This window comes from Halyomorpha halys, unplaced genomic scaffold (genome assembly GCF_000696795.3).
Source record: "Halyomorpha halys isolate HHAL.00 unplaced genomic scaffold, Hhal_1.1 Scaffold2299.1, whole genome shotgun sequence".
NCBI classification, from domain to species: domain Eukaryota; kingdom Metazoa; phylum Arthropoda; class Insecta; order Hemiptera; family Pentatomidae; genus Halyomorpha; species Halyomorpha halys.
Genome location: NW_027116642.1, coordinates 52,611 through 71,836, shown reverse-complemented (window position 1 = coordinate 71,836; position 19,226 = coordinate 52,611). Strand labels below are relative to the sequence as shown.

The 19,226-nt window shown below is 40.0% G+C and overlaps 1 protein-coding gene across 1 annotated transcript in view; it reads right to left on the bottom strand.

The window, feature by feature from the left end:
* Positions 1-8,071: 8,071 nt before the first annotated feature.
* The window catches only part of ODA-Dnal1 (Outer dynein arm dynein axonemal light chain 1), a 37,091-nt gene continuing 25,936 nt past the window's right edge, over positions 8,072-19,226 (bottom strand). Inside the window, exons 3-5 of the mRNA XM_067053352.1 lie at positions 13,787-13,898; positions 8,413-8,593; positions 8,072-8,321 (exon numbers count right to left, since the gene is read on the bottom strand). Of these exons, the coding sequence (XP_066909453.1) occupies positions 8,176-8,321; positions 8,413-8,593; positions 13,787-13,898 (439 nt within the window). The 3' untranslated portion in view covers positions 8,072-8,175. The remainder of the gene's footprint in view (positions 8,322-8,412; positions 8,594-13,786; positions 13,899-19,226) is intronic.

Below are 19,226 nucleotides of genomic sequence, written 5' to 3'. Positions count from 1 at the left end.
TTGTCTTAACTTAATATATAAATTAAACTTAAAAATAAAAGAAAAGAAACCATCGTACAATAACATAAAAGATATTTTTTTAAACATCTATATTTACAAAATTAACAAACTCGAAAAAAACAACAACTACAGTTTGTGTACTCCAATCTAGTTGTGACAATAGGACACTCTATATTGTGATTGACGCAAGTTTTAATTGTCCATTGTGGACAGTTTTCCTATTTCTAGGCTCTATGACGCCTTCTATTGTAACAATATTGTGTTCTTTCATGAGTCTCTGAATGGGCCCTCATACCTCTGCAGCTCTTCCCCTCTATTAGTTCCCACTTTCCTGTATGCTACCGTCCCAATAATTATTTTACCCATCAGATCTCCGACATTCAAGTTATGTTGCGCCACTCTTCTACTTTTTACCCTGCAAATCCTGTCCCTAACTTTGGCCCACAACTTTTGCAAGGCCATCACATTACCGGCCATTTCATCCTCTCCGGGCAAAGTACTACGGTAGTCCCGTCGACGCCCCCCCCCCATTCCAAAAGGAATTTTGAAAGGGGAAAACCCCGTAACTGTGTGTATGGAGTGGCTGTGTGCTGCAACTGCCCGTTCCATCGGTTCATCAGGTTCCAGTCTCCTTTCTAGCTGGTACACTCGTAGGTGGTCACTTAGGGTGCAGTGAAGCTGCTCTATCCGCGGTTCGGTGGTCCTGTATTTGAATTGACAAAATAAAGGGATGACGGATGCAATAACAGAATTCTCTGCACGGAGTTCCATATTGGAGCGCAAGCTACGACCACTGTAGAGAAACATCATCGCAACAGCTTGTAATGGCGAATCAGTGATCAGTAACCCTGACAATGCTTCAATGTGCGAATCAGAAATTGAGACTGCTCTTGAGGAATGGGAGCGCTTCCTGCAAATTTGGGAAGAGCCTGAGGCATTACACATTCAAGAGAAATTAGAGTTTCCCTCGTCAGGCTTGCAGGAAACGTATGATACGGTAAGAGCTGAAATAATCAAAGCGAAGACCGCATTACGATCCCACGTGCTTCATCTCAAACCACTACTGCGGCGCCCAATGCACAATATAGCGAGCGTCAGTTCTTAAATACGAGCATCGATGCGCCAGCCAGGACTCACTTGCCACATATTTCCCTGCTAAAATTCAAGTACACTTTCACTACCATGGTCCACAACGAGCCTGGCTGCCTCGCGATATATACAAAGGATGATTGATTGTAGTGGCCGACAGTATAGAGGGATTCAAGACCCTGGCACTTGTCGACCCAGCTGAGTTTATCCTTGCCCTATTGGCCTTGAGATCACTCGACACAACCACCAGAAGAAATTTCGAGCTCTCTCGTGCCACCTCAAGCATGTTTCCTACAGCGGACGAGATAATCGAATTCATTAGCAGATTACGATGTCAAGAGACGTTGTTGCATCATCCTCCTCGAGCCAGACTGAAGAATCTCCAAGGGGATACCAACAACCCCGAGCCCCAGTCAGAAGCTCAATTAAATACCGAGCTGTAACCTTACAAAGCGCTAACAGTGAAGGGAAACCACACGAAGACGAACACCATCACCACGTGCTGAGCCTTCCTCCCCCTTGACGTTAAATGCACGAAAACCAGCGGTGTGTCAATTCTGCCAGGCTAACCATCTGTTGCCTCACTGCTTTCAGTTCAGCAACCTTCAGCCGCAAGAACGACTAGCATTCGTTCAGAGTGTTAAATGCTGCCGCAATTGTCTGTGCATTAGACATGCTGCTTCTGCATGCAAGTCCAGGTGGATATGCAGATTCTGCAATGGGAATCACCATAGCCTGATTCATGGTGATGAGTCCATCAAAGCTAAAGATCACATCCTTGTAAAAAAAAGTTCCTCTCAGAGCAATACTTCGGAAACATTCATTGGATTTAGTTCCACCCCTAATCCAAACCATGAATCTCAAAATATCATTCTTCTTGCTACCGTCCAGCTCTACGTTGTGGGCCAAAAAGGTGAATTGATCCCTACCAGGGCGATCTTGGACTCAGGAAGTCAACATACGTTCATCTCAAGATCTTTGGCATCCAGAATTTGCTCCAATATGAACGAGTTCAGAGGTTGCATAACTGGACTAGGTGGATCATCTGTGTCAGCCCCATTGGGTTCTGTTTCATGCACCATGAGATCAATTTACGATTAAGCAACATTCTGCACCGTAACACTTATAGTTGAGAGCATTTCCCGGGCATTACCCAGCGTTCCTCTTCCTCAGGGACTGATCAGCGAACTCTCCCACCATCGCCTTGCTGAACAACAGTTTCACATGCCCGGCCCCATAGAGACGCTAATTGGCATGGAGCTTTACACATCGATAATCACTGGGGCCCCCTCGAAAGCAGGTGTCTCAGAGCTCTATTTGCAACCCACAGCATTTGGACTGACCGTTGTGGGGAGAGCACACGTCAAGGCACCGTCTCAAGGGGTCGCTCTCTTTACCGATTCTCAAAGCACGATTGCGGCTAGGCTGAAGGTGTTCTGGGAGCTAGAGAAGCCCAAGACGGTGAACACAACAGATCCCTACCACAGACTCTGCAAATAACATTTCGTCCGGGCTCACAAGCGTACCGAGGAGGGCCGGTACATCGTTATAATGCCCCTACGACCTTGCATAGAGACCCTCGGAAGAAACAGGGCATCACAAACTCTTGAAGCCGTATCGATACAATTTTGGCACCACGTCTCATCGCAAAACAACACTTGTGATACTGCGTCTCGAGGGTGCCTTCCAACACCCATTTGCCTCTCTTATTTGAGGGATCCTGATCACACTGAGCTCATCACCTCCTTCTCGGACTTCAACAAGCTCATAAGAGTGATAGCTCGAGCCACGAGATTTCTGGCGGTACTTAGAGGTCCCCGCATGAGAGTGGTTTGTCCCGTCTACACTGAAGAATTTTGTAAGGCGAAGCTACGCTTCTTCCGTTTAGCTCAGAAAGGGCTGCCATTGGTGGAGTTGGCCTAGCTATCACCATTTATACATGAAGAAGGTATCATCAGAGTGGGTGGTAGGTTGCAAGAAGCTCCCATTCATAAAGCTGCCAAGCATCCAATATTGCTTCCTCGCCGACATCATCTCTCAAAACTCATCCTACAATACATACATGAGCGCCACAACCACGCGGGAGCAAACCTTATACTCCCAATGTTAAGGAACGAGTACGGGTTATATTAGGCAAGACGGAGAGAACCGTGCATGAGATCCAGTTACAAAAGGACGTAGTCACTTATGTGAAGGAGCCGAGGTACCCACAGGCACTCAGGCGACACATTCGAGAGAAGCTGGAAGGTCTAAAAGCACAAGGTATAATAGTAAATAGCACCGTACAAAAATCCTTTATGGGCGGTGAAGAAAAAGAGCCTGCCAGGGGAAACCACGGAGAAATATCGGGTTGTTATCGATTATAGAAAATTGAACGATAATACCATGGACGAAAAATACCCGATACCTTGACTGAAAGATATCCTGGATAGACTATGGGGGGCGGTCATATTTCCTCCCAAAGTCCGCGAAGTGGGGTGCACGCGGTGGAATAGATTTCCAGTGGACATTGCGAGGTTCCAGCCACTGAATGATGTCTTGTTCGTGTTCTTGATGGAGTTTGTAAAGGTCCTTGATGAATCGCGCCAATCCTACAAAGTTCGTGCCGTGATCCGACCACAGTGTCTTGGGAATTCCATGTATCAAGACAAACCTGTCCAACGCCGCCATGCATACGAATAAGCACAAATACGCCTTCGTGGATGGAGATTTGCGACGGTTTGAGCTTTTGATCACAAAAAGACCTGCGTAGTCGAGGCCGACCTCGTGAAACGCCCGAATTCCATCGACACGCTCCTTTATCGGATTAACCATTATCAGTGTCAAGGGTTTCGCCTTTCTAATTCGGCAATGAGTACAACTATTTAGGATGCTCGGAATGAGCTTGAGTGCACTTGAATAGACATAAAAGACCGGTTCTGGCCCAGGGCAATGAGCCTTTTTGGACTTTAGACCCTAGCCTCGACCCTACCTTAACCGCTCACGTGCCCTTGGACTTAGGACCCTAGCCTCGAACCAGCCTAATCACTCGCGTGACCTTGGACTTTGGACCCTATCCTCGAGGCTAACTTAACCACTGGTCACGTGACCTATGGGGGGGGTTGAATTTAAATTTTGTACTTCGACCTACCCTTAACCACTTACATGGACGGTCACGTAATCATTAGGCAGCCAATCAGAGGCTAGTATTTAGTCACGTGACCCCCTGGTGGGGGATTTAAAATCAAATTTAACCACTCACATGATCATTAGGCGACGCTCTCTTTTAAGTCACGTGACCGTCACCAGGGGTTGAGTGTGCCCGGACGTTATTTTATTTTTATTTTGTTTACCCTACCACCCATCGAAGGGCTAGACAACCACTTCTTATATTATAACCTCCATACGCCATTTTGGTTTTTCTTGCAACTTAAGAGATTGAGGGTTTTAGAAGTGCCATAGTGTGCACGGCCGCCATTTTGCTTTTATACTGTTTGAGAGACTTACGGGTTTGGTGGAGCCTGAGTGCGCCCGACCGCCATTTTGTATTTTCCTCACGACCATTTTATTCATCGCTAGTTTTTTTGTTTTTTTAACGCCACCAGTTTATTAAGTGGGTCTCGCGATCCTCTTCTTTTCGTTCGCAGCTAGTTTTTTACGAGGGTCTCGCGATCTTCTTCTTTTCGTTAGCCATCATTTTATTATGAGGGTCTCGCGATCCTATTCTTTTCGTTAGCCGCCATTTTCGTTTTCAAGTGTGTCGCGGTCCTTTTCTTTTCGTTCGTTACCATTTTATTGCGATTGTCGGCATAAACAAACTTAGAGATAAATAGATAAAGTATGACTTTTTAATCTCTCTTATCTTTTAATAATTTCAACTTTGAACCTTATTCCCTCTGTTTTAAATCTTTTAGTGTACACAATGTGAATAATTTGAACTGATTAAACCTAAAAATATAAACACTGATATGTAGACCTTTATCTTCTAATCCCTTCGATGAATGTAAAAAAGGGTCTTTGAACTATACAAGTTCAAAGACCCTTTTTTAAAACATCAACAAACAGAGATAAATAGATCTGTTACTATGGAGGGTCTGGCGATCCTCTTCTTTTCCCTCATCGCTATATTGATCACGTGACTTATGGGTTTGGTAGAGGCTGAATGTATCCGGCCGCCATTTTATTTATAAGGATCTTGCTATCTTCTTCTTTTCATTCGCCGCCATTTTACTTATGAGGGTATCGCGATCCTCCTCTTTTCCTTCACCGCCATATTGGTCACGCGATCTACGGGTTTAGTGGCGTGTACTCGGCCGCCATTTTTTTGTTTTTTTTAACGCCGCCAGTTTATTAAGTGTGATCCTCGCGATCCTCTTCTTTTCGTTCGCAGCTAGTTTTTTACGAGGGTCTCACATCCTCTTATTTTTGTTTGCCGCCATTTTTATTACGAGCGTCTCGCGACCTTTTTCTTTTCATACTGGTTAAACCTAAAATATAAACACTGATATGTAGGACCTTTATCTTCTAATCCCTTCGATGAATGTAGATGAATGTAAACAAGGGACTTTGAACTTGTATAATCCCTAAAACATAAACAAACTGAGATAAATAGATCTGTTACTATGTAGGACTTTTTAATCTCTCTTATCTTTTAATACTTTCGACTTTGAACTATAATACCTTCTATTTTAGTTTCCTCAGCGGATATCAGCAAAGCATCATTTAATTCCCTAAGGATTGCATTTTGAACAGGCTAAATGTAATGTGTAGGTAAAAACCTAAAACATAAACACCGATATTGGTCTCGATTATCATCTTCATCAGTTAAATCTTTCGGTCGGAGTGAAGAAACTTTGAACCACTAATAAATTACTTATAGGAGTAGGATATGTGACGTCATTATTATTAGCTAATAGAATTGCCAAATGTTAAAAATGTACGAATGGTCGTGTTATTTTTTTTTATTTAACTAAAGCATAAAATAGGATATTTATTTTTTAATATCTTCATGAAATTTAAAGGTATATTATGTTTCAAACAGTGGTAACTTATAAAAAATAAAATACAACGGATTATAACTCTTAAAATATCAAATAAGGAAAAATAAAAAAAATCGATAGTAAAAAAATCTTTTATGACATTAAACTAAGAAAAAAAATTAATACAGAAGAAAAAAGAAAGGAAATCACTTCAAGAAATTTAAAAAAAATTACTTACACGTTTCCGGAGGTGGTGTTTACTAAAGCATGCTGGAACGAAGACTGAGAAAGAATTCATATGTACAAGCCTATTTACCACCCGATTTATTTCCTTTTTAAGGATTATACAAGTTCAAAGTCCCTTTTTTTCTATCATCGAATGGATTAAAAGATATAACTCTATATATCATCGTATACGTTATAGAATTTACCAGTTCACAGTACATTGTTTACACGATTATACGAACAATATGGTGGCCTGGCACAACTAAGTCACGTGACTTAAAAGAGGGTGTGGCCATGTGACGAATCACGTGAATGGTTAAGGTTATGTCGAGCTAAATTTAAATTTAAATCCCATGGGTCACGTGACCAAATACTAGCTTCCGATTGCTGCCTTATGATCACGTGACTGCAAGTGTGCCCGCACCGCCATATTGTTGTTTTACTGTTTTAGAAACTTACGTGTTTGGCGGAGGCTGAGTGTACCTGGTCGCCATTTTGTTTTGGAAAGACACCGTTGTATTATGAGGGTCTCGCGTTATCCCCACCACCCATTGATGGATCAGGTACCCAATTTTATACTGCAATCAGGGCCTAAGTGTTCCCGACCGCCATTTCATTAACAGTATATGAGGGGATTCAAATTTAATTTTAGCTTGACATAACCTGTTTGAGAGGCTTACGGCTTTGGCAGAGGCTGAGTGTACCCGGCCGTCATTTCGTTTTCCCTGTGATTTAAGATACTTAGGCTTTAGGAAGTGGATGAGTGTTTTGTTTTTACTACAACTTAGGAGATTAAACCTAAAAAAATAAACACTGATATGTAGACCTTTATCTTCTAATCCCTTGGATGAATGTAAACCAGGGAATTTGAACTTGTATAATCCCTAATACATAAACAAACTGAGAGATAAATAGATCTATTACTAAGTAGGACTTTTTGATCTCTCTTTTTTTAAAATTCTTTTGACTTTGAATCATAATACTTTCTATTTTAATTTCCTTGGCGGATATCGACAAAGCAACATTTAATTCCCAAATGTTTGAATTTTGAACAGGTAATACCTAAAACATAAACACAGATATTGGTCTCGGTTATCATTTTTATCAGTTAATTCTTCCGGTCGTAGTGAAGAAACTTAAAACCACTAATAAATTACATATAGTGGTAGGATGCTGATGTTATTCTGTTTAGGGATACCATCTTCAAGGAAGAAAATGTATCAAGGGTTATTTTTGGATATACGGCACCGATTTCAGGTGTTGAATAGGACAGAAGTTACGTAATCATTACTTATTATAATTTATTTATTTTTTATTATTACTTGATTCTTTCTTTGTTCTAATTTCCTTTTAATTTAAGGCTCTAATGTTAACACATTATGACTTGTAATATCATTCAAAAAGGATTCGTCCCAGAAGAAATAAAGAGTTTATTATTATTATTATTACATGATTTGTGTTCTGGAACCTCTCATACTAAGTCAAGTTAAAATATATCCTTTACTTTTAAGTAATTTTAAATTTGTTATGAATAATGAGTGCTTATGAAGGGAAGCTGTTACTAGACTTTGGGAGTGGGGTGGCAAAATGTAATATTTTTCAACAATTTTGACTAGGTTGTATCCCTGCCCCCCCTCCTCTGAACATTGTTAGAAAATTTACTTTGATATTTAGGTAATAATGTATTGAATATGTATAATTATAATCTGTACGACACTAACCGGGTATAAGTTACTGTTAGTTGGAACAGGGCTACTCAAAAGAAAAAAAACATTTTGTTATAACACATATATTCTCTATAAACACATTCTCTACTCAATAAGGAACTGAAGCTATACCTTTCACCAAGGCAAAAAGTAGCTAACTAGCAACTACGGTTACCACTTCAGTAAAGTAATATATTTTATTTTCCCAAGTTATTATAAATATTTGACGGACTATTCATCTCATTTATTACTGGTTCACCATCTAATTTCTCCAATTGTGGTAGTTTTCTAGTCGCTTCTAATCTCCAACCAGATTCTTCATAAGATTCACAAAGAGGGTTACCTTGAAAATGAATATTTTTTATTATGCTTTAAGAAATGATCTCAAATATAAAATAGAGTTCAACTCATTTTTGAACATCAGTTTTACTTACCCATAAAAGTTAATTCCTTCAACTCTTGGCATTCTTGTAATTTTTGGAATTCTGACCATTCCTTTATTAGATTATTAGACATGTACAAGACTTTTAAATTTCTTAGGGTCCCAATACCTTTCGTTTTATCTATAAAATTGTATGATATCCATAATTGTTCTAAACTGTCACCAACTGCTTCCTTAAATGACAAAATATACTTTTATAAGAAATTGATAAAAACGAAAGAAATATTCATTGAAAAGTGTATTACTAATAGTACGAAAGTAGGATTCGTTATCTTTTATTGAGTTTATTCAAAACAAAATTATGGGTTGAAAAATAAATAACTAGGTTTCTATTGTCAAAGTTTCCTTATAGCCCTGACTCCAAACCGCTGCGCCTCTTAGAGATGAGAGATGAAAATGACTAAATAGCAATGAAAGAATGACGAGGGTCTTATTTTTTTTTTAAGTCGTTATTAAGGATAAGGACGAGTATGTTAGGACGGTAGACTGGGTAGAAACTAGGTAGAGACTAGGTAATCTGGGTAGAGACATTGTTTTCACCGAAGCCAAGCACAGTAGTGAACCTCAAGAGAATTGTACTTCCTTTATCTGTTTCACAGCGCAGATAAATAACTGCTATATAACCAACTGTGGATGCATTTGCAAATCCGATCACCATGATTTTACAAGCCTCAGCATGTAATAGATGTCATACAATTTTTAAAGATTGCAGTGCAGAAAGTTGTACCATGAATTTCTTCCATTCCTCGGCTAAATTTATCTGTATTGGAGTATCCCACTCTAGCTTCATATTCCAGAGCTTCTGCATGATAGTTTTGCCCTTAAACACCATCGGCGGTAGGTATTCCAACGGATCAAAAATTCTCGCTAATACCGACATATCTTGCGCTTAGTGGTCACTATTTCTTTGATGTTTACCTTATATGATAGACAATCACCTTGAGAGTCCCACTGCATGTCTGGAAGCTTGACAGAGTGCTCTTCCCATGTCTCTAATGGAGTTGATAGGTTTTCTGAAACATTTGATACCTGACTCAATTATGATGTACAGTTAGTTTTCCATTTACCCAATTCAGAGTCACCCCTTTTTTAGTTGGGAAATCAATTTACTGTGTAATTGACTAACTTCTTCATGATCGTCGGATCCAGTGAGTATATCATCAATGTAGCTGTTATGGGAGAGTGTTTTCCAGGCCAGTGGGAATCCCTCTCTCTCTCTCATCTTTATCATTTTCTTATCTTATGTTAGAACGCGCATTGGAATGAATGGGGAACAAGATAACCCAAATGGAAGCGTATTGAATTAAAATTCTTGAAGGGTCTCATTACCCTCAAATCTGTATACAAAATGTATACTAAATAGTGAGGGTGTTCGGGGTAAATCTTAATTTGCAAAAACATCTTCTGTATGTCTGCTGTGAAAAAAAAATTACATAAGCGAAAATTCAATAATATTTGGAGAATATCCTACTAAAGTTTGGGTTCCGTCAAAGGTTTATCATTAACTGATCTTTTACTAGTAGGGAATGATGAGTCAAGAACAATTCTTAATATTTTGGAAGAATCCTTTTTTAAAACTCTATGGTGAGGAAGAAGGTATTTACCCTCTGTACGAGTGATTATTACTCCCTCATCTAAATAGTTACGGAGGATTTGAGAGAACTCAGCTTTCATCGCTGGTGTCCCATCTAATTTTAATTCTAATCGTCTAAAACGTGATGCGACTATTGATTGTGATTCTCTCAAATCTACTTTCCTTTCCTTGAAAGGTAAGTGTACTACATATCGACCAGTCCTCATTCCTATATCGGACAGTTCCTCGCATAAATATTTGACTTGACAAGTCAGATAGTAGTAGGAAATCATTCCGTCCTGGTTTGTAGAAATCATTTATGCTAATGCATAATTACTAAAGGCTTCTATAATTGTCGATGAAAAAGGCTGCTGAGGTATTTTATCTATGACGTTCAGTACTATAAGCGCATATGTTTCTAAATAGGACTATCAGCGAGCCCATTAATGCGATTTGGGTTCCTGCTTAATGGTAGGTAACCTTAGGCGTTGTACACAGTGCGTGGTGATAAATGATCTCTGAGACCCACTATCAAGATAGTAACCCCACCTATAGGACGGTAATAGCCCTTTACGATCCAAGAAGGACATTTATTGTTCCACCTCAAGCAGAATAAATTACTGTGTCCTTTGAATCAATGGAAGTTTTACGATTTATTGAAGTTTGTTTGGAAGCTGTCTTTTCGAATAGTTAGGTGTGATGATTGTTTGGAGTGAAATGTAGCAATGTGGGCATCGTAAGATCACATTATCGACAGATATTGCGAGAAGTGCCACGATTATCGGAATGACAAGCTGATATACAGTTAAAGCACCTCTTAAGATACTTTATTTCATTTGTACCGCTCCATTGAAGTTAAAGATTTAAAATACGGGCATTCATAAATGCGATGATTTTCTCGGCATGGGAAACATTCGAGAGTAGAACTGTTACGGGAACCGAAAGTCTGAATTGGATGGGTCCCTAATAATGCGCCCTATGTGGCAAACAGCCAAAGCTTACCTCCTCCAGCGCTCTCTATGGGGAGAAGAAGAAACTTGTGGATGAGAGAGCCATATTCTTTGCTACCAGCAGTAATTTTCTTCCTTCCTTTATTAATGGAAAAATGAGTGAGTAGTGAAACTTTGAGGTGCCTCCCGGAACAGTGAAGGATGGAGGAATGAAGAGAGGAGTAAGTCCACACCTATCAATATAATGTATACAATTTATGCAATAGATTTTTATTTTCAGTTAAGTATGTTTCATTTCATCATTACCATCAATTATATACAGTCCAATAAAATGAAACCAGCAAATCAAAAGTAATGATTTATTGTCATACCGTTTCTTAAGTGTCTCCCAGACATGCTGATATTCAGTGTCAGAGATCGAAATAGATGCGCGGCAGCCCCTTTTACCACAGATTTAAAATAATGAAACTTTTGCATTTTTGCCAAACCACCGTTATTGTGAATAAGGAACAAATAACTTTCTTTAAATGGCCCCCAGATACTGCCATCAAAGGTCGGTATATTTATTGGTGGGAGGCGGAGAATTGTGGTATGACTTGCCAAACAGGACCGATCCACCGTCATTGATAATTTCTCTTCTTTAAAATCAAAGGATAAAGCCTAATAATAAGCTTCGCGAGAGTCATGCATCATTTTATCATATATGATAATATCATTTATCTGCCGAGCGATTTAACTTCCCTCCTTGATTTACAAAAAGTTGTCGAGATTTTTATTGAATCGCGACAACTGTTTTAATAGTGGTCCTTTGGACTTGTCTGACCGTGATCTTAATTCTAGTTCTGGAATATTCTCATGAAGATCGCTTAATGCATCAAATAATGTCTCTGGTCTCAGCTCATCACTATCAACCTTTCGCTTTGAACAGCCCTCATGAAGGAAGCCCTGCAAGGTGGGGTGAAACGTCGGACATTAAAATAGTTATAAACTATTTGATCTTTTTTTGACCGCAACCCCGACCATCTTTTTATATTTAAATAATTATTATTTTAATTCATTGTATTAACACAATTTGCCTCTCCAGGGATCAACAATTAATAGTTTAAAGAAAAATATATCTATGTTAGCCAAAAGAAATAATCCATTTTAATTTCAGCCCGAATTTTCCAGACTAATTTAGATGAACATTTTAACAAACAATCAGACGGCCCGCAGTTAAGCAGTGGAGCAAGATCTTAAGTAAACACCCTCAAGACTGTGTTTTATAATCGAGCCTTGATTCTAAGTTAAAACAATTAGAATGGTGATTTAATTCATTATTAGATCAAGCTAATGGTTTAAAACTTGTCGATAGAGTGTCCGGAAATGGTTGACTTTTTGAAATTGTATTTATCTTACCGTTATTTTTACGTCTGTAGATGAATTGCTGTTTCCCGTACATTGATTTTAGAAGCTTCCTATGCAAGTACTTTTTCCACTACTTCTTAAATCGTCATGTTCTGATTCAAGAATTGACTCTCTGATTTGGTTGCGCAAAGGCCTCAAATAATCTTGGCTCGTAGAAGTATGTTTGCAAAACTAATCTTGCAATCACAAGGCGATATAAATCTACGTTTGTTTATATCTCGTAAAAGATGGACAAAATAATCAGAAATCAATTGATCGAGTTTTCGATACTAATAAATCGGGCTTAAAACACCAATGCTTTCTTGGAGCCTTTGTGGTTTCTACTTATATAAACTTTTATAGATCCTTCAGTGCTTTTATAAGGCCTATAATAGTATAGACACGAGAAACTTGTAATACGTAAGTTTATAAAAAATTGTAGACACAAATTCTCATTGCTTGAAACGTATTTATACAGAGAAATTTTGTGCAAACAGCTAAGAATTCATTTAGTTTTCTTTAATTTAGATTGGACCAGAAGAATAAAATTATAGAAATCAGATAGCTTACCCTTAGCTGATCCAATTGTACTTAACCTCGTCACCATTTTGTTGTATCATTTATGAAAAAGTTGAGAAAACTAGTCGTGAATCAATTGGTAGAACAATATAAATCGACACTTGATTTCACCTATCGCCCGTAGCTCAGTGGTCAAGACTCATTCTTACCAATTTGATGTCTTTTGGCAACATCAAATTGGTAAGAATGAAAAAGGCCTGGGGCGTCGACTGTTTTCATTGAGTGGCGGTCCCACAAGATGAAACACATTGAACCCCCAACCATGTTTAGGCAGTATAGGACTCCAATCTGGGAGTCTTGTAAAAAAAAAAAAAAAAATTGAACAATTTGAGAAGGTCATATCGCTGTTTACTCAGAGCCAACTAGATTAGGCGCTGATTATAACAAAAGTCATATCGTTCTTACCGTTCCTTCATCATCACCTTTCCCTCTAAACATTTCTGGAGATACGGCACATGTATTAGGTGTTTCTGTTTCAGCCTGCAACTCTGTCAGTAACCTATGAACTTCTTGGTAAATTTTAAGTATTTGGCTATATATGTGTGCTTATATTGGCAATAATTGTAAAGATGTAAGATGTAATTTTATATTGGTGGACTACTTTTAATGATTTACACGAAAATACCACCCTTAAGTTCCAATATAATATATGTGTGCCAATGCTGGAAACTGCTGCGTAATGCATAAACAGTTGAAGATATTAAAATATATTAAATAAAATTATAGAGTTAAATTGTAAATATCTAAAAAAATACAAAATATCTTTTATTCTTTGTGACAATTTTTGTAACATTGTTACAAGTCATATTATAAAATTGAGTTTCTATAATAATAATAAAACTTATATCATTATGTAATAAAAAATATATATAACTTACCAAACCAGAAAATGATTTGATGTAGTTTCTGGCCAGCGATAAAATCTTCAGATTTCTCAGCCCAGATAAACCACTTATTTTTTCTATCATATTGGTCGATAAAGACAATTTTCTGTATTTAAACAAACATGCACGGCATTTATTGTATGTATTTAGATGTTTTAAAATCATACATAATTTCATAAAATGCTTCTTAACGTAATATGTTACCAAAACAAAGTGGTTCTAGAAGAAAAACTTGCTGGGCCATCAACGAGTGACGTGGAATATCGTAACCCAGTCAAAAATCTGCTCCAACAACGTATCAACCCCAGAAGACAGCCTATTAAATATTTAGAAGTGACTCGTCGAGCTCAGGCGCCTCAAGCCTCCCACCCTCGGCCTCAGTCCTTTGTTCATCTCCCTCAGACTTCACTGTATTAGTCCTAAAGCTCCCATCCACAGACTAAAACATCTAAAAATGACTTTCCTACCAAAAATGTGAAAATTCCTTCACAGATCAATCCTAAACTTCCTCCCCTATCCCAAACTTCCTCTTCGGTCAATCTTTTGCCCGAATCTCCGGTTACCGAGGATCCAATTCAACAACCCCAAAGGATAGTTCAATCTCTATCTAGACCGACATAAACTCATTTCCAAGATCGTTCTTCTATTCTTAAAACAGCCATAATAATCCTGAAATAGCATCTATTCTTTCCCCCTTCCTTCGTGATCTTCAAGACATAATCTAGCCTCTCATCTCACTCCTAACCAGGCTCCTTACAGAAATCCCGTACAATTTACCTGGATGAACAAGAGCGCCTTAAATATACTTTTGTGGAATGCAAATGGACTACATACCCACCGAGAAAATTTTGACATATTCCTCTATGAGCATTTCATCGACATAGCACTGCTGACTGAAACCCATTTCACAAAATATTCTTACTTCTACAAGTTATACTACGACAAGGCGTATTGTCCGCCTTAATATTCTCTACCCATGTAAATAAACAACCAAAGTGTATATAAGACGCATTAAGAGAAAGAATAAAACAGTGTTATTTCAGTAGTCTTGCGTATTGTTAATATGCCCGATTTCATACTTTTTTTTAGTGTTTCTCTTCCGACAACGCATAAATGGTGTCTAAACCCGGGACCGTTTCATTTTATTTTATTATTCAGTCTACAGTATTTCCTTTTTCTCTGCACTCAATTTCTTTTTATTTTTGTTGTTGTATTATTTTTGTCTCTCTCTCTTTTCCTGTTTTCTTAGGAATATATATCTTAGGAATATCATTCTAATGAGAATGAATGCGGACAGGACCCCGATTGTACAAGCTGTGAGATTTAATGTACCGCCAGAGGAGTCAGTAGCTCCCGCAGCCCCCATGGCGCAAGATGAGGCTGCAGCCCCAGCTGGCCCCGGATTCGCAACCTCTACCTACAACAACTTTAGCGGCGGGTCATGCGAATGCTTTAGCGATGATGAAGGTAAGGGCAGCGACATAGCAGGACTTAAGAAAGGCCATTTCGGATCTGGAGCTGTTTACTGGGGAAATAGGCAAGCTGAACCATTCCCCAACGCCAAAGGAGGCGATCGGATTATAGGAAGGGCGGAGGCGAAGGTTGTTGATAACTTATTGGAACGAGCCGATGCCATTTCATTGAAAGTAGCTCTCATTTGCCGGGTCAAGAGAGATCCAGGCGGACAAGGAGACATCGTGTCCAACGGTGAAAGAGAGATTAAAGAAGGCATACGGTGGGGGCTATGTTTAGTGAAGACAGCAATAGTGATATTTCTGCTATTGTGGAGAAGGCGATTTGTGAAACATTTTCATGACAAAGATTCCATAACCTGCTCGCGGATGTTATAGTTGAAACTTCTATACCAAAAGCTTTGACGTCCACTTCACCGGACGATACAACGGTTCGATGCCTAGAACCTAGTGCTGGTTGTTATAGCGAACCGCAACAAGCGTGTGTAGGCATAGACATAGCTGAGCCTTCAGCCTCAACTGTAGCTTTTGAGGTATACACTAGCAAAAGAAACAGGAAAAAGGCCAAGGCGGCAAGTAAAAAGTCGCAAACAAATATAGACAACAAAATGGAGCCAAAACTGGTACGTGATGAAAATAAACAAGTGAGAACAATGGCGGAAATAGTTAAATCCCTGCCAAGAAAGCCGACACACATTTCGCAATCAACATATGTCACCATCAGTGGTTCGACCAAGAACCCAATGGATGTTATTAGCAAGCTGCCATCAACTGAATAAATTGGTGCTAAGGCTACTATAGTCCGTGCCACCAAGGCGAGGTCTGTTTTAGTTCGCATGGATGATTGTGGTGATGCAAACAAAGTGATTGGGTGGCAGGGACTACGCGCTCAAGGCTTACAAGCGAGGCTAGCTCTGAAGAAGAAGCCAAGGCAGGAAGTCATGGACTTCAGCGGAACTGGTGAGATTTTTATGGGGCAGAATACCCGAGAAGCCAAACTCTATTTCACTGATCATCGATGACCTTCGGCCTCTTTTCTCCTCAGCGGGTAGAAATGGGTTGAGCAAGAATTGGGTGTTAGAAATGCACCCAACCGTTCGGTTCCTGCTCTTAGAAATGGAAAGCATAAATGGAGGATGGTGGAACATGTCCTTTAAAGACTACCTTGACGCCCCCCGATGCAGTAGATGTCAGGGCTATGGCCACACTAAGGCCAAATGCACAGTAGATGCTGTTGTCTGCATCTGGTGTGCCGCGAGTGGTCACACGATGAAGGAATGCCCAAAGAAAAAAGAACTAGATGGTCTGCTGTGCATTAATAGTCAACGAGCGAACACTCCTATTAGCCAACGAAAACACAAGGGGAGCAGCAGAGATTGTCCTGTGAACTTAAAGTGGGCTAATGAGGCAGAAAAAAGGCTTTCTATGAGTAGCTTTAACATTCTCCAACTCAACATGGGCCGCCGGCGCATCGTGGCAAACGAACTACGCGCTATCTCACAAAGATACGATATTATGGAAATCCAGGAACCGAGCTGGCGTGGAAACTTGGTCACGGGGTTTGGCCTCATTTCAAGGGTTATAGCCCTGAGCAGTAGAGAGTGGAGGCCCAGGGCTGCTATAGTAGTTAATAATCCGAACCTCGATGTGATGGATCTGGGGCAATATATAACGGCGGATTCCACAGCATGCTATGTCAGGTGGGTAGATGTCACCTTTACGCTGGTATCGGCTTACCTACCAAACAGCAATAATATTGACGATGACATAGCTGTCTTGGAGATGGTTACCGCTAGCTCTAGAAGCGTAATAATGTGCTCCGACACAAACTCCTGGAACACGATATGGGAATCCAGTCGAACAAATAGAAGAGGTGCTAAGCTTGAAGAGTTTATTGCGAGGAGCCAGCTAGTAGTATTGAATGAAACTTCTGCCATTCCTACATTTTCTTGTGTAAGGGGGCAGAGTTGGATTGATGTGACGCTGGCCTCGCACGTAATAGCAAACCGAATTATTGATTGGGTTCCCAGATCTGAGACGAGTTCCGACCATCGAGCTATAGCTTTCAAGCTTACAGAAGGTCCCGAAAGTTTCCACGGCATTGAGAAGGGGTACATAACCCAAGGAGCAAATTAGAATGCTTTCCGGTTAACGCATGGGTTAGTTCCATTCCGGTTAGTTGACGAGGAATGGGATGCGGCGGGAACGGTCCAACCCGATTACTTAGACTACCGAGTGACCAGAATCACAGACATTATTCGTGTCATGGCTAAGGAGTCTCTCTGGCACCGAAAGGCAAGGGCTCGACCTGTCCCATGGTGGACGCCGGCCTTGACTACCATGAAAAGAGAACTCTACAAGGCCTGGCAGTCATACCAGAGGTGTAGTTGTGATGAACAGCGCGCTGCCCTGACAAGTACAGATCTAAGGCCAGAGCATATCGACCGCACCTGGGGTCACGCAAGTGGAAATCTTTGGACGAATTCATCGTCGAGGAGTCCTCCAAGAATCCCTGGGGTATACCACATAGGGTGGCGTTAGGTAAGCCGACCCCGCTGTAGGTAATCTCAGTGTTGAAGCTTGGAGGTAACCAAGCATCTACTCTGGACGAGGCGTGTAAGATGTTCATCGAGGAAACCTACCCAAGGGATGACCCATCCCAAGGTAATGAAGAGGATAGATTCATAAGGGACGCCACGATATATCCACCTGGTACGGATTTGTGCCCACTGTGGGACATATGGGGTCTCCGTGTTGTTGTAGCTAAGCAAAGGACTGGTCGTGCTTCTGGTTTGGACATGATTGACGCGGTAATGTTAAACCATAGCATCCCCTACATTGAAGAAAAGCTGTTAGCGGTGTTCAATGATTCTGGATAGAGAACACTTTCCAAGAAGCTGGAAAATTGCTGAGGTTAAGCTCATTTACAAAGGAGGAGATAAGGATAAGCAGTTACCCAAGTCTTATAGCCCCATATGCCTTCTCCCCGTAGTAAGAAAAGTGTTAGAAACCATGATGGTCACGAGCCTACCACTAGTCTTCTCAAGAGCTAGCCATCCACGCCAGTACGGATCCACTAAAGACAGAGGAACCGTAGACGCCTTTGGTGAGAGTGCGCCGTGACGTTGAAGAGAGGGCGGAGAAGTATGTTATGCTCCTCCTGTTTGATATATCTTCTGCCTTTGATAGTGTGTGGTGGCCGAGCGTACTCCAGCAATTGCAAAAATGTGAGACCCCGAGCAACTTGTACGACCTCTTAAAGAGTTACCTTGAGAACAGAACGATAAAGATACGAGGCAACTTCAATGAAATCGAAGATACCATGGAAAGAGGTTGCCCTCAGGACTCTGTCCTTGGTCCTGCTCTGTGGAAATTGGTCTTTGACGAGTTGTTGGGGTGCTTGAAGAGGAGCGTTTCCCTGCCACAGCATATGTAGATGGCCTTGCTGTAGTAGTAGCGTCGAACAGCAAAGCCAGATTAAAAGATGAAGCTGGTCGGTGCGCCAACCTGATAGGAGCGTGGTGTGAGAAGAAGGAGTTGAAGATGGCTGCTGCCGGTGAAATAGGGATGGGATATCGATATCGATATTATCGAAATATCGATATTTTGTCTCCGATATCCGATATTTTGATATCGATATTCAGTAACCGATAATATCGGAATATCGATATTCAGTAACCGATAATATCGGAATATCGATATTCAGTAACCGATAATATCGGAATATCGGTTTCTAAAAAAAAAAAAAAGGTCGCACCTTAATAGTTGTAGTCTAAACATGTATAGGGTCATATATTCATATTATTTAATCCAAATATCAATATTTGCTAAAGAAAATGTTAATTATACTATTTTGATATTTAATATTGATAATGTCATATTCATTTCGAAAATTTTTTATTTCTAACGTTAGCAACAATATTCCGATATTATTTTATACAGTATTCTAATATTATTTTATT